Source organism: Tripterygium wilfordii, chromosome 19 (genome assembly GCF_013401445.1).
Source record: "Tripterygium wilfordii isolate XIE 37 chromosome 19, ASM1340144v1, whole genome shotgun sequence".
NCBI classification, from domain to species: Eukaryota; Viridiplantae; Streptophyta; class Magnoliopsida; order Celastrales; family Celastraceae; genus Tripterygium; species Tripterygium wilfordii.
The window spans coordinates 10,538,229-10,554,078 of NC_052250.1; the positions used below are offsets into that span (position 1 = coordinate 10,538,229).

A 15,850-nucleotide genomic window follows, 5' to 3' on the forward strand; every position below is an offset into this window, starting at 1 on the left:
CACATACGCACGACAGATACTCAATTGTCCATTGCCAAGCACCCGTGCAAGAAAGGACGGGAAATGCCAGTCCATTGAGTTGGCCATCCACGAAGAGCTTGTTTTGCAAGACTATCAGCACAATGGTTCAAAGTTCGACCCACATGATAATAGAACAACACTCAACAGATTGCAATAAAACAACCAATTTAGTGACGGAATATTTCGTCGGTACCCATGGAAAATCCGTCACTAAATTCTTTTGTGACGGAAAATAATCCGTCACAAAAACCCTCACCACAAATTTTTACGACGGAATTTAGCTATGGAATTTAACGGTAGAATGGGCGACACAAATTTTGTGATGGAAACATTTAAGATGGAATTTGTGAAGGAATAATCTGGCAAAAATTTAATTAAAATGGTAATGTTAAGCCTTGGCAACAAAATATTCCGTCGTCAAATTACAGAATATTCCGTCACTACATTAGTATATTATTGTTAAAATAATTTACGAATTTCTTTTTTTGCGACGGAAATATTATTCTTTTCCGTCACAAAATTAATTTAATATTTATTTATATTTAGAATTTTTTGTTGTATTATTTTAAATGTAATTATTAATAATATAATTTGATAGTACATTGTAATTAAAATGCATCACAAATATTTGTAATAAAACTATTTATATAAAACTCATGTTCAAGTTAAATTGTAAAAAATATTACAACAAACTACAACCACATAATCTAAACCCTGTCACAATCGTGCTCCTCATCATCACAAGCATCATCAGCGTCATCACCTGGCCATTGCATCCCAAACCAAGCAAAGATTTGTTGCATCATTTGGTCTTGTTGCTCAGCCCTCTCGTCTGCCACCCACAAAATCCGGGAAGCCTCTGACTCGAGGGAGAAAGAGTGCGCTCGCTCGAATGGTCACCCGACATCTGCAAAACTTCAACGGTTAATTGGAGTGTGCATCCGCTCAACAATCCTATCCACTGCAGCACGGGACATGACCAATGTGTCATGCAACAAGATGTTGTATATGTTCAAACCTTGTAAAAAAATGCGGTGGAACGACCATAAGTGGAAGGATGGAAGCTCAAATCCATTAAAGACACATCATATTACTTTTTGTTATTCCAACTCATGATTCGATTAGGAATAAGGATCAGAACAAGACTTACAATTGAAGGTAGCACGTTGACATAATGTAGATTCTGTGTAGCTAACTTCAGCTTCTCATTTATGGGGCCACCGTCAACAAGCAACAGTTTTTTGGTGTTCTCCATTTCACCAACATGAACAAATACATTACGATGACGCCAAATATCCTTAAGTAGAGACGCCAGAACACAAAGATCCTTGGCCAGTAGGAGATCAGCCATAGCACCCCAAAAAATAGGAAAATTCTCATAAGTGGACTTCAGCTTTTGCAAAACCACAGGGCCAAAGCTGATACACATCACATGCTGCTTGACATTCCCAAAGAACATGAATGACTGATTCTGGCATACAAAGGCAAATAGGTCACACATCTTCCTACACAATCCCTCTGCTTCGTAAGTTGATTTTAGTTGGAAGACCCCCATGCAAGGCACGCCACAGAAAAATCTTAGTAGAATCATGGACATTCATACTCCACAAATGAACCCACATGGGAAGAGAACGAACAAAATCTGATGGGAAAGGATTTACATTGCTCTATGATAACCACTAGTACAGTATAATGTCCATAATGAGTTTCATTCCAAAACAATTTGTCAGGAAGCCTTATATTCGGGGCTGGTTGTCGTAATATCTCCTTTACCACCGTTGGATGAAAAAAAAATAATTAATCAATGATGTATTCTACCAAGACATAGAATGTGTTGGAAACCGCACACCTGCTTCGCTAAAAGAGCATCATTAAAAGCTGTGAATTTTCGAAAGCCAAGCCCTTCTTTTGTTCAGGGAGGCACATTAAATCCCAAGAAAACCAAGCAACCTTGAGTGAATGTGCAGTAGAACCCCACCAAATATCCCGAATAATCATGTCCAATTCTTTGCATAAGGACACCGACTATTTGAATATCTGCATACTGGAGGATGGAATGGCTTGCAAAACAAATTTTATAAGCACAACTTTTCCCGCCTGAGACAAGTATTTGTTATGCCACGATGCAATAAGAGATGGAAGCCTCAAATAACGCTCAAAATTCTGAATTTCACAACCTCCCATCTGCTGTAACAAATAATACTTCAGATGCAAAGGGGTATACTTACTAAAAAAACACAGCAGTCTTAGTCACATTAAGTTTTTGTCCCGATGCTTCTTCGAAACAATCAGGAACATTCTTAATATTAGACCATTCCAACACCTCTGCCTTACAAAAGATCATACAATCATCAACAAAAAAATAAATGTGACAAAGAGACATGGCCACGAGCGAAAGAGAAGCCCGTAAAAAGAATGTCTTGTTCAGCCAAACAAAGCTTGTTATTCAGTGCTTCCATACAAATCACAAATAATAAAGGAGACAAAGGATCACCCTATCGTAGCCCCCTTTGAGGATAAATCAAATCCCCCTTTACACCATGTAGAATAGTAGAATAGGTAATCGAAGTTACACATTTCATAATCCAGTTGACCCAAATGTCACAAAAGCCCAATCGAACCATAACATGACGCAAAAAATCTCACTCCCCCCTATCATAGGCCTTACTCATTTCTAATTTAATAATTGAAAGCAAAACAACACCCAATCGGTTAGCAAGAACCCTTGAGATAATCTTATAAAGAACGTTGCAAAGGCTAATCGGCCGAAAATCTGTCAACAACTTGGCTTGAGCACATTTGGGAATAAGGGGGATGTGAGTGTGATTTATATCTTCCAAAGACAGACTTGAATTGAAAAAATTGGTAATGGACTGATAGATCGATGCACCAACTGTCCGCCAGTGTTGCTGATAAAAAGCAGACGTATATTCTATAAGATTGGAGAAGATTACAAATCTTTTCACACTTCTTTATTGACATAGTAATCGTGTATATATATAAGTACATGAACAACCCTGATTAGGGTGATACTGATTGTAATCGGTCCCTAAGTTAAGGAGATAATCAATCCCTTAAGTTAAGAAATCAATCCCTTAAGTTAAGGAGATAATCATGTAACGGACTAACATGCTAATTACAAGCTAATTACAATTTATGTGGTGATGAATATAGTAACTTAAGATTTATAAGATTTCTCTCTATCATGCCCCCGCAAGATGGAGCTCCGTGAGGAGAGGCCAATCTTGTTCCGGAGGAGTTGGAACCGTGTGCGGGACAGCGGCTTGGTAAGTGCATCCGCCAATTGATCTGCAGAAGAAACATGACTGACACGAAGCATTCCACTTTGTACCTGTTCTCTAATGAAGTGATAATCCAGAGCAACATGTTTCATGCGAGAATGAAAAATTGGATTGGAACACAAGTGCATGGCGCCGACATTATCACAATATATCACCGGTTGTTGAGAAATGGTGATGCCGAGTTCAGTTAGAAGGGAGCATATCCAGCGAATTTCAGCTGATGTGTTGGCAACAGAACGATATTATGCTTCAGTAGAAGAACGTGCGATGGTGCGATTCTTTTTAGAACTCCAAGAAATTGGTGTGCGTCCAAGATACACAATATAAGCACCAGTGGAAGTAAAGTCATCTTTGTTCCCTCCCCAGTCGGCATCAGAGAATGCATGAAGAGACATAGGAGAGTTGTTGTAGAGGACTACACCGTGGTCCATGGTTCCACATAGGTAGCGTAATAAACGCTTGACTGCAATCCAATGAGCACTGGTAGGACAATGCATAAATTGTGAAAGTCTATTCACTGTGTATGCGATATCTGGACGTGTAATAGATAAATATTGGAGACTTCCAACAATGGCCCGGTATTCTGTGGGATCCGAGAGTGTTGTGCCTGAGTGCAAGGTGAGAGGAGGGTCGGTAGCAATCGGAGTTGCCACTGGTTTGGATGTTGCCATGTGATGTCGGGCTAGCAAGTCTGATAGATACCGGCGTTGAGAAAGAAGTAAACCGTTGGGATGAGGAACAACTTCCACCCCAAGAAAATATGTCAACGTACCAAGATCCTTAAGAGAAAAACGTTGAGCAAGAAGTTGTATAAACCTTTGGACTGTAGCAGGGTTGTCACCTGTGACAATGATGTCATCTACATATACGAGAAGATACAACATAGTTTTTCCGTTGTTGAAGACAAACAAAGATGGATCGGCATAAGAGTTGGTAAATCCCGAGTGTATGAGAAACTGGCGCAGTTCATGGTACCAAGCACGTGGGGCTTGCTTGAGACCGTATATTGCTTTGTTGAGCTTGCACACTTGAGTGGGATGATCAGAATCAATGAAACCTTGGGGTTGGGCCATAAAAACATCTTCGGATAAAGTGCCTTGAAGGAAGGCATTGTTAATATCAAGTTGTCGAAGTACCCAGCCACGAATGACAGCAATACTAAGGACAAGGCGAATTGTGGTAGGCTTGACGACTGGGCTGAATGTGTCATGATAGTCAATGCCCGGTCTTTGGTGGAAGCCTTTGGGGACTAAACACGCTTTGTACCTGTCAATAGAACCATCGGGTAAGTATTTTATGCGAAAGATCCATTTGCAGCCTACCAAATTTTGTGATGGACTTGCGGGAACAAGGGTCCATGTGCCATTCCGAACAAGTGCATCGTACTCATTAGACATTGCTTGACGCCATTGAGGATCTTTGATGGCCTGAGTTACAGTTGTTGGTTCAGGGGTGGTGGATGGGGTGAGTTGGGCGGAAAGGTTAAGTTTGTGGAGAGGTTTATGTATGTTGTTTTTGGATCGGGTAACTATGAGGCGAGGGGAAACAGAGGTGTGTGGTTGGACGGTGGAGGTAGGGGGAATTTGTGTTTGGGTGGTGGGGTTAAGATGGGTATTTGGTTCGGGGAGGGGGGGTTCTGGTACAGCTTGGGTGGGTGGTGATGGTGGAGGTGGGTTTGGTGGGTGTGGTAGGGGGGGTGGTGGGTTAATTGGTGGGATATTTGTGATGGTGGAGTTGGCAGGTTGGGTCAAGGGAGGGATGGTCACACGGGGTGCAGGTGGCAAACTTGTAGATGGTGTGATCGTGGCCGGAATAAGAGACATGGAGGTACACCAATGGGAAGTAGACTCAGATGATGGACGTTCAAGAGAGGACTGAATAGAAATAAAGGGAAAAATGGACTCGACAAATTTGACATGGCGCGACTTGTATATACGAGAAGAGTGAGGATCAAGACACAGATATGCACTTTGAGATGTGGAGTACCCAATGAATACACAAGGTGAAGATCGTTGGGTAAGTTTGTGAGACGAGTACGGTCGTAACCAAGGATAGCAAAGATACCCAAAGCTTCGTAGTTTGGAGTAGTTGGGAGGAGTGCCAAATAGTTTAGCATAGGGAGAAAGCATATGAAGTGTGGGTGTGGGAAGCCGATTAATAAGATAAACGGCCGTGGAGAAGGCGTGAGACCAGTAAGTTAAAGGCATGGAAGCATGAGACAGGAGAGATAATCCTGTTTCAACAATATGACGATGCCTACGTTCAGAATAGCCATTGTGTTCAGGGGTGTGTGGGGGAGATGTAAGGTGAGAAATTCCATTGCTGGCGAGAAAGGATGTGAGTGCTTGAAATTCTCCTCCATTGTCGGAGTAGAATGTTTTGATTTTCCGGTCAAAGAAATTTTCAACAATTGATCGGAAACGAATGAAGACATCATGAACATGAGATTTTTGTTTGAATGGATAAAACCATATATATTTGGTGAAATGATCTACAAAGATGACATAATATTTGAAACCATCCACGGAATAAATAGGAGATGTCCACACGTCAGAGTATATAATCTCAAGAGGATTTGTAGAAACAAGAGAGTAAACAGAAAATGGTAATTTATGACTTTTATTGCATTGACAAGAATTGCAATTTGAATTGAAATTGGATGAACTTAAAACTTGTAAATTAAATTGGGAAACAAGATGCTTGAGAATTTGAGATGATGGATGACCGAGACGATGATGCCACTCGGATGGAGTGGTTTTGACACTTGAAATGGCTACTAATGGTGAAGATGGGATGGATTGCGCCGGCCACTCATACACACCGTCCTTAGTTTGACCCCGCAAAAGTATGTTCCCCGTGCGAAGATCCTTCACAAAAAATGAACTGGGTAAGAATTCAATGGATGTATTGTTAGATTTACAAAATTGCGATATGGAAATAAGATTCTTTTGCATGGTAGGAACATGAAGAACATAATGTAAAGAAAAGGTGTGTGAGGGTGTAGAGAGGGAAGTTGAACCAGTGTGATTTATTGGGAGACCCGTGCCATCTCCAATCACAATATCGTCTGAGCCATCATAAGGAGTATGAAGCGAGAGGTTACTAAGATCGGAAGTAACATGATGCGAGGCACCACTATCAAGGAGCCAGGAAGCATTATGGTTGGTATTGGCAGTGGCTAGATGAGCCCGTGGTTGCCATGGAACTTGTGGATGTGACTGCCATGGGGATGCACTCCGTGGAGGATTGGGTGATTGGATGTTGGGTTGCATCCGGTGAAAGACAGGACACTGAGGAACTGTGTGGCCTTGGGCACGACACCATTGACAACGTCCCAGATAAGGCCGAGGTGGTGGACGACCACCCTGAGGAGCACCAGGATAGCGACTCAAGTTAGGACCCGAAGAAGCCGGAGAGTGAGGGTTCCAGGAGGAGCGTTGGCCACGGTTATTGTTGTGTCCGGCTTTGGGTCGAGAGGTGGTTGGGTTCGCTGTTGCAGGCAATGGTGAAGTGGTGGATTGACGAACACCAAGGGAGAGCTCCTTATTGATGAGTTTTTCATGCAGCTCATCAAAAGAAATCGGTGTGTCACGACCATTGATGATGTCAATGATTGGCTTATAATCATCATCTAAACCATCCAGAATTTTCTCGGTGAGATCCTCTCCATCCATAGGCTTGCCGAGAGCGGCAAGTTCATCAGCGCGATTTTTTAGGAATTGCATATACTCAGTGATGGATTGAGATCCCTTAGTGGCATGCTTGATTTGATCTTTAATTTGTTTGATGTGGCCTCGAGTGGGACGGGCATATGTGTCGGCAAAAACTGTCCAGATATCTCTCGAAGTCTTGGCCTGGTGGATGAGAGGTTGAAGAGGTTGAGAGATAGTGCCTACAAGCGCACCAAAAATGAGTTTGTCCTGTCGAAGCCATGTAAGGTATTCTGGGTTTGGTTTGGTGACATTGTTGGATGTGGTGGTGGTAGGAGGGGCTGGATGGGAACCATCAATAAAGTGGTAAAGACCATAACCAATGAGAATAGCTTCAATATGAAGCTTCCAGGAGAGATAATTTAGAGATGTGAGTTTGACAGAATTGTGAATGTTCACAATAGTGAATGGCTTGGTAGGATCGTAGGTGTTGGGTATAGTGAGTGGAGTTTCATCAGTGGCCATGGTTGGTGCTGGAGAGAAGATGGAACAAAGAATAGATGATGAGGTTGCCCAGGGAACCGTCCGATACCATATAAGATTGGAGAAGATTACAAATCTTTTCACACTTCTTTATTGACATAGTAATCGTGTATATATATAAGTACATGAACTACCCTGATTAGGGTGATACTGATTGTAATCGGTCCCTAAGTTAAGGAGATAATCAATCCCTTAAGTTAAGAAATCAATCCCTTAAGTTAAGGAGATAATCATGTAACGGACTAACATGCTAATTACAAGCTAATTACAATTTATGTGGTGATGAATATAGTAACTTAAGATTTATAAGATTTCTCTCTATCATATTCATCAGGGTCAGGTGCTTTTGAAGAATCAATTTGAGACAGGGCACTCCAAATCTCCTCCGAAATTACAAGACAACATAATTGATCGTTTGTTTTTCGTCTTCCGTCCTTAGCCAATCCTAGACAAATAGTGTGATATTTATAGAGTTAGTGAAGATTTTATTGTGTGGACCATGATGCTTAAACCAATTAGTTGTTAGTTTGTCAGGCGAGCCCAAGCTGAGGGGCTAGTGGGTTGGAAACCCAGCCCAACCCATCTAAATTGAGGTTATGTAGATACCCCAGTTCTCACATGCGGGATCCTGTGAATTTTTTAAAGTGCGGGATACATTTTTCACCGTTGATTACCAACATTGCACATGTGTACCATAATGTGGGTCTGGGCCATTTGATATGATGAATGGTTGAAAACCTATCCGGCACTTTAAAAACACTACGGGATCCCGCGTGTAAGAGGCACACTATGCATATATATGTAATTTAGGCAAGTTAAATAAAGATTGACATATTTAATATAAAATATAAATATTTAAATGAAATGTTAATTACAAAACTTAAATTAAATGACATATTTTAATATAAAATATATATGGAGTCACCATAATATATATGTATATACATCACTATATATATATATATATATATACCTAGATGGGTTATGTATATACCTAGATGCAGTTTGATGATGTCTAAAACAGATCTACCCTATTAGGCAAATCAGCCAAGTCAGACTGAGCTGGAGTAACTGAGTTCTCCTTTGTCGGTACATGATCTCTTCCTTCCTGCATAAGAAGCGAACGTAAGCTTCGGTAGGGCCCCAAGGGTGTACTTGGGAGGACCTCTCCGACGCTCAAGTCAGTACAATACTAAACTTGGGAGGATGGCTTGTTGCTTCGAGTGTTGCCTCTTGCTCAGTAAGTATTTTGGAGTGCAGTAGCTAGAGAGCATACCTGAGGGCAGAGGTTCCCCTTTTATATGAGTTTGAAGTGTTTGAGTTGTAGTAGGAGTCAGACTCTCTCTTATTGGTTTTCTAGAGGGTTTCTCGGACGGTAAATTCCATCCGTATCCCTCTCCAAAGGGGAGTAGAACTCTCTTGAGGATTGGTGTCCTATGAGGACACTTCTTTGGCTGAACCTTGTATATCTTCGCTTCTATAGTGCGGATGCCGAAGTACCCTCTTCTGTTATATACCGAGACGAGGTCTTCGGTTCATACACCGAAGTGCCTTCTTCCTTTTTGTACCGAGGTGAACACTTCGGTTAAGAATTGAAGTGTACCCTTAGGTTCTTCTACCAACCAGGCCTAGCTGGCACTTGTTCTGCCACATGGCCTTCTCTGCTTATTAGGGCTATTTTGGGAATATCAGTTGCCCCCCACACTCATATCGAGGCACTTTAATGATGAACTAGGTATGACTATAATAATGTTAAATGTCGGTTCATCTTTGCTGTCGAGATCGAAGGATGCGAAGCGCTACAACTTTGGGACTGTTAGATCGATCTTTCATTTCATGTAAATAGGTGATCTACTGTTCTCTTCAACTTCACTTGTCTATTTCACTATTGAGAGTGTCCCGCCTGATTGACCGACCGAAGCCTTCCTTCTTTCAACCGAACATACTTCTTACCAGTTCTTTCAATTTCCATCAGGTTAGTCCCTACTTCCTTATTCTTTTAAAGTTATGTCCTCGAGCTCTTCTACTTCATCTTCCTCTCCAGGGGAAAAATCTTCTTCCTTCACTTCGAGTGAGCGGACTGCATCCGACTCTGAAGTGAACATAATTGACTCTCCCAATACGGATCTCAGTGAGGCTTCGGTACTTCGGTCAACATATCCCAAAATTACTGATCCAAGTGAGGTTCCCCTAACCTACAAGAGGGGGGAGATGAGGATGATACTGAACCGACCTGTTTGTCTGGTTCAGGCCTAGATGACCACGGTGTGACCAATATAAAGAGAGAGTACGGTATTCCTTGGCCCTGTCAACACATACCTTCAGATGAACACCCTCTTTATCCTAAGGAAGGAGAGTTTGCCATTTCTTTACACTCTTTAAAATATGATGCAAGAATTCCATACCCTTCTGCACTAACCAGCTTTTTCTGTATCTTCAATATTTGTCCAACTCTTCTAACCCCAACTCTTGGCACTTCCTTAATACCGTTGTTAATCTTTGTGCCAAATATACAATACCCTTCAATTCTTTTATCATACAACACGTTCTTAGATTAAGTTGCCATGGCAGGGAGGCCAGACTATACTACTTCCAATTTCGGCCACCCATTGAAGCTCCTCCTTATCAGGCTTCTATCAAGGATTGGAAGAAGGGCTACTTCTTTGTGAAGGCACCCCTTCAACTTGGGGAACACCTCCCTTTTTAAACTAAGGTCGGCATTCCACATGTATTTCATTTCAATAACCCTCGCGAACTTAGGCATGAGACCGATAGAGATTTATTGGACCGATTAAAGTCCTACCTTCCTCCCAACCCTTCGATCAACCTATCTTTTAGTAAGATTGACTCTGTGTACACCTACTCTTCGGTCATTCTTCTGAAAGGTGTGCTTTGATAAATTTATTTAGATTAGAAAAAATTCCTTTTCTTTCTGTTACTACCTTACTGACTAAGTTCAACAACTTCTTTTGTAGATATGGCGAGCATGGAAGATAATGTGAACATGTTCAGCGCTGGGGCTTCTAAAGGCAAGAAGCATGGCATTGGTAAGGGAAATCGAAAGAAACCAAAATCGAATCCGAAGCGTTCCCGAAAAAATACAACATGAGAGACTTCGGCTGTAGCAGATGTACTTAACGCTCCTACAACTGTTCGTAGTTCGGTCAAGGTGACTCAACTAGGCTCAAACCCCTCCTGAACTCCAGATTTTGCTTACGTCCCTCTTCCAGTGACCCAACCTCCCCGAAGGATGAACTTTGAAGACCTCACCATTCATACACCAAACTGAGATGTTCTGGTGAGTGATTCTGCCAATAACCCAACTATCACGGGTAGGATGGTTACGAAGGCTCCGACTCCTACTGACTTTAGCCGATATGAGGCTCTTGCTTTATTAGAGAAAGTGTCTGATCTGAACGTTGCAGCTATGAAGGTATATTAAATTTCACTTAACTTCGATTCCACCATTTTTACTTGGACCATTCTTATGAATGATATTATTCCTAGAATAGTGAAGTCCACATTCTTACCTGTGTAGGTCATTTCTGTTCTTGCCATATTGTTTGGAGGCATTGCAAACATGGCTCACAACGAAACAACGGTAATTGAGCGGGTTGAAACAGCTGCCTTGGCAAAAGCAAAGGCGAAGTCGAGCTAGAGACATTTCAGGCCGAACTAACTGAAAGAACCAAAGCCCTAAACGCTGCTAATGCCAAAGAGCTGAAGTACCGTAAAGAGAAATCAAGGCTGGAAGCTTAGGTCACTAAGCTTTCACAAGCTGCTGAAGTTGAATGGGTGAAAGTGATTGCCGAAGACAAAGCCCTGGGGGTTCAGGACTTCAAAGCTTCAGAGGAGTTTAAATTGAATCTACATCAAGAAGGATACTTCAGTAGTCGAGATGCCTTCAAGATGGCCAGAAGGGCTTTGATTGACGTAGGACAAGACCCCAGTATTCTTGACAAGCTTTGCTCGGTTTTGATCGGGAAGGATGGTTTAGAGGAATCTAAGGAGGAGATATATGCTGAACTCGCCAAAATAGAGGAACTAACTCACCGTACTGAGGAGGAGGATGATTCTGAAGGTGATTTTGATGATGAGGATGAACCCCTTCAGTTAACCTTACCATAATTGCATCTGACGAAGATCCTCATCATACCATCCATACTGAAGGCGGTTCTCCCCTCCGATTAACTGAGCAAGGTGAAGTTCGTCCCTTCACTCCAGAGGATGTTCCTCCTTTAGATCTTTCTGAACATATCTAGCCTGAAGCTAACCTGTATGAGCCTTCAGAGATTGAACTGCCCCCTTCAACTGAATATGTTTAACTCCTTTTCTTTTTTTCTCTCTTTTTTTGACATATCGTCTCATGTATGAATGATTTAGTATCATTTTGTAATGATATTTCTCTTTTCATGTTCAATTCTTTCCACTTTGATTTGTAAATTTTTTGTGAGTGGTCGAAGTGTACTTCATTGCCTAAAGTTATTTCTTTGGTCGAAGTAGCATCTTTTGCTGAAGAACCTTCCATAGCCAAAGTGTACTTCACGGGTGAAGTACCTTTTCATAGCTGAAAGGTTGGCTTCGGATGAAGTACACTTTAAGGCCAAAGTATAAAATTTAAAACTTAGAAATTTTTCTAAGTATTTGGGCCGAAGTGGCCTTATTGGACCGAAGGGTCTAATGGGACCGAAGCGGTCTAATTTTGAGACTTAAAATTTTTTCTAAGTATTTGGACCGAAGGGGCCTTATTGGATCGAAGAGTCTAATGGGGCTGAAGCGGCCTAATTTTGAGACTTAGAAATTTTTCTAAGTATTTGGGACGAAGTGGCCTTATTTTGGAGGATTCTTGAGACAACTTTAGAATTTTATTGAACTAATGAAAAAGTAAACAATCATTGTAATAAACATTGTTAATTTAGATGAAATATCTACATAAGTTGTCAGCATTCCAAGGATGCATCTCCTTCCCAGGGTTCTCCGGGTCTACAATACGATAAGTCCCCTCCTTGAATGCTTCAATTACTTTGAAAGGTCCATCCCATGTCTCTCCAAGCTTCCCGGGGTGCTTTCCAGCTACTTCTTTTTTCCTTAGGACGAGGTCCCCTCGGTTGAACCTCCTTTCTTTGACCCTTCGGTTGTAATATCAGGTCGTCCTCTATTTATACGCAGCAGTTCTGATTCAATCCTCTTCTCTAACTTCTGCAACAAGGTCTAGATTGTTCAAAAGTGCCTTATTATTCTCTGGGATATTGAAGTTAATGATCCTGGTAGCTGGAATTCCGATCTCTACCGGTATGACTGATTCGGAGCCAAATGCAAGGGAAAATGGTGTTTCTCCGGTAGAAGTTCGTGTTGTGGTTCGGTAGGACCATAGCACACTCGACAGTTCTTCTACCCTTCTTCCCTTGGCAGTATCCAGCCTTGTCTTCAAACCTTGTAGGATCACTCGGTTTGTCACTTCGACTTGCCCATTATCTTGTGGGTGACTTACCAAAGTGACTCTGAGATCAACCCCCAAGTCTTCACATAGCTTCTTCATCTTTCCTCCGACTAATTATCTATTGTTGTCAACAACAAAAGCCCTTGGTATCCCATATCTATAGACAATGGTTCTCTAGATGAAGTCTATTACCTTATTCTCAGAAATAGTTGCGCGTGGCTCAACTTCTACCCACTTTGTGAAGTAGTCCACAACCACGATCAAAAATGTCCTTTGACCCGATGGGGGAGGAAAAGGACCAAGAAGGTCGAGCCCTTACTGAGCAAATGGCCAGGGGCTCTGGATGGGCACCATCTAACTATGAGGAATGTGGGGTACGTTGGAATGCCTCTGACACTTATCACATTTTTTAACCAACTTCTTGGCATCTGCCATCATCGTAGGCCAGTAGTATCCACAACGTAATACCTGATAACTCAATGTACATCCTCCTATGTGGCTCCCACAAATTCCTTCATGTACTTCCCGTAGTGCATAATCAGCTTCCCTTGGTGCCAAACATCACAAATAGGGGAGTGTGAAGGATCTCCTGTATCATTCTCCATCAATCAAAGTATACCTCGCTGCCCTTTTTTGTATACTTCTTGCTTCATTTCCATCTTCAGGGATTTTTCCACTTTTTAAGAAGTCTCTGATTGAATCTTTCCAACATGGTTCAGCATTTACTTCGGCCACTTCTAGTGCAGCCGAAATACTTGGTTGAGGAAGTACTTCTATTCTGACTGAAGTAGGTTCTTTCACAGAACAAGCTGAGGCCAATCTGGCCAGCATATCTGCCTTCTCATTTTCTTCCCTAGGTATTCGATTAATCTCTACCTTGGGAATCTTAGCCGATTGTTTCCTTACGGCAGCCAAGTATTTGATCATTTTTTATCCTCTCGCCTCATAATCTCCCTTCATTTGTTCAGTCACTAGCTGGGAGTCACTGTTGATCAATAAATTTTTGACTTCAAGTTCAGTAGCCAATCTCAATCATGCTAGTACTGCCCCCGGGCCGAATAGGAGTACTCCTGCTCCACTTCCCTCCAGAACAGTCCTCTTCGGCCGGCATTATTTGGTTCGATCGGAGGCATTCTACTACAAAATTTGCCAAGGCTTGAGCCTTAATTGCCTGCCTTGGCTTGTACTGGATGTCAAACTCACTTAGCTCTATTGACCAATGTTTTCAAAGGCGAAAACGCAAGGCGAGGCGTTATCGTCTCTTCAAGGCAAGGCATAAGCCTTGATGCGTTGAGGCGTGGGTTTTTCGGGAAAAAAATTTTATACATTAAAAATATTTAAATATAATAAAAAAAAAGAATGAAATAATAAGAAGTCATTTTCATACTAGAAGCAGAAATCTTAATTCAAGTCTTAAAGATTACATATTTCAAAGTTCACTTCATATTTCATAATTCATAATTTCATATAACAAATAATTAAAACTTAAAAGTGGTAATTCTCATCCAAATCATCATCATTCTCTTCATCCATAAATTCATCATCATCATCATCAATATTAGGATTGGAGGCATTGCCACTCCCATCACCAAGAGAGTCAACACCAAGTCCATCATTTGGAAAAATAAACACATTATCCATGTTTGTGCTTGGTGCAAGCACATCATTCCCATAATCTTCTTCAACAAGTACCACTCTTGGTGCTTCATTTTTGCGTCTATCATCTCCATTTCCACCTAAGAATTAAAAGAAATTGAATTAAAAGGTATGCAAATTATAAATTGTGTTTAATTGTTTTTTTTAGATTTTTAACCTACCTGAATTTCTCGTTGCAGTAGACGATTCATCACGAGCAGGCTGAGCAGCAACAGTGTCCCTCGACTCTCTCCTAATAGATGGTGGAGGATTTGAAGATTCCTCACCAGAAATAACAGTAGCAGCAACAGAGAGACTCCTAATAGCATCCACATTGAACAATTGTTCATCATCAATCCAACTAGTGTCTACTGGAAGGACATGATCTTCTTTTTCTGCTATCCACTCATCATCAGATTCAATTTCCTCCACAAGAATTGGGTCAATATTTAGCTTTCTTCTGATGCTTCGCTCACGCAGCCTAGTGTTGTACATAACATATACTAGGGCATTTAACCTTTGATGATCAAGCCTATTCCTCTTTTTTATATGGATCTAATGTATACATGTATAAATTATATAAATTTAGTAATAATGTAATATAACAATTTATATTAATAAATTAAGAATTTAAAGATAAAGATAAGAATTTGACCGCTTCAAAAGTACTCCAATTTCTCTCACAACCTGATACGCTGCAAGTGAGGCTAAGCACACAAATAGCAAAGCTTTGTAATTCAGGTGTTTTTCCACCAAAACGCTCCCACCAATCAGCTAAGGAAAAATAAGAAAAGAATAAGATATTTATGTAATGTTAAAACTTAAAAGGCTAAAGGCTTAAAAGTTAAAATAATGAATGAATTTTTTAAAAAAAATACCTGGAGAGCGCAACTTCCTTGTATCAATGGCCACTCTGAGTCCAAAATTTCCCCTAGCATGGTCATATAAATCCAGTTGGACATTCGCTTTCAAGCGATCTTCATATGGCAACATCCTTTCCATGCATTCAGTTAACCCTTGTCTCACTTCCTCAACATTAGAGAATTTAACATCATATCGTAATGATGGGTTAAGGTAATATCTAGCCGTTGGGGAGTCCACCTTGCATCAATTCTCTTCCAGATTGGATCATATTTCCTTTTGTTTCCTCCACAACCTATTTGAATTTTCTCCTTTGCTGTATCCATCAATTCATAAATATAACCCACGGCAGGTCTCTACTCTGAATCAACCTCTCTCAAAACACTAACTAGTGGGCC

The 15,850-nt window shown here is 41.1% G+C and overlaps 1 protein-coding gene across 1 annotated transcript; it reads right to left on the reverse strand.

Annotated features, from left to right (window-relative positions):
* Positions 1–14,441: 14,441 nt before the first annotated feature.
* Positions 14,442–15,593, reverse strand: LOC119985556. Its single transcript, XM_038829847.1, has 4 exons — positions 15,470–15,593; positions 15,247–15,365; positions 14,774–15,146; positions 14,442–14,692 (listed from the first exon to the last, which is right to left on the reverse strand). Exons 1-4 carry the CDS (start codon positions 15,591–15,593, stop codon positions 14,442–14,444), a joined length of 867 nt encoding a protein of 288 aa, XP_038685775.1.
* Positions 15,594–15,850: the final 257 nt, after the last annotated feature.

What these genes read in the sequence shown, in the direction of transcription:
- LOC119985556 (XM_038829847.1), bottom strand. Translation starts at nt 15,593, where the DNA reads ATGGAAAGGATGTTGCCATATGAAGATCGCTTGAAAGCGAATGTCCAA. An exon ending in ATTGGAGTACTTTTGAAGCG is followed by an intron (nt 15,147 to 15,246) that starts GTCAAATTCTTA and finishes TGTATACATTAG; the next exon opens with ATCCATATAAAAAAGAGGAA. An exon ending in TACTGCAACGAGAAATTCAG is followed by an intron (nt 14,693 to 14,773) that starts GTAGGTTAAAAA and finishes TTTAATTCTTAG; the next exon opens with GTGGAAATGGAGATGATAGA.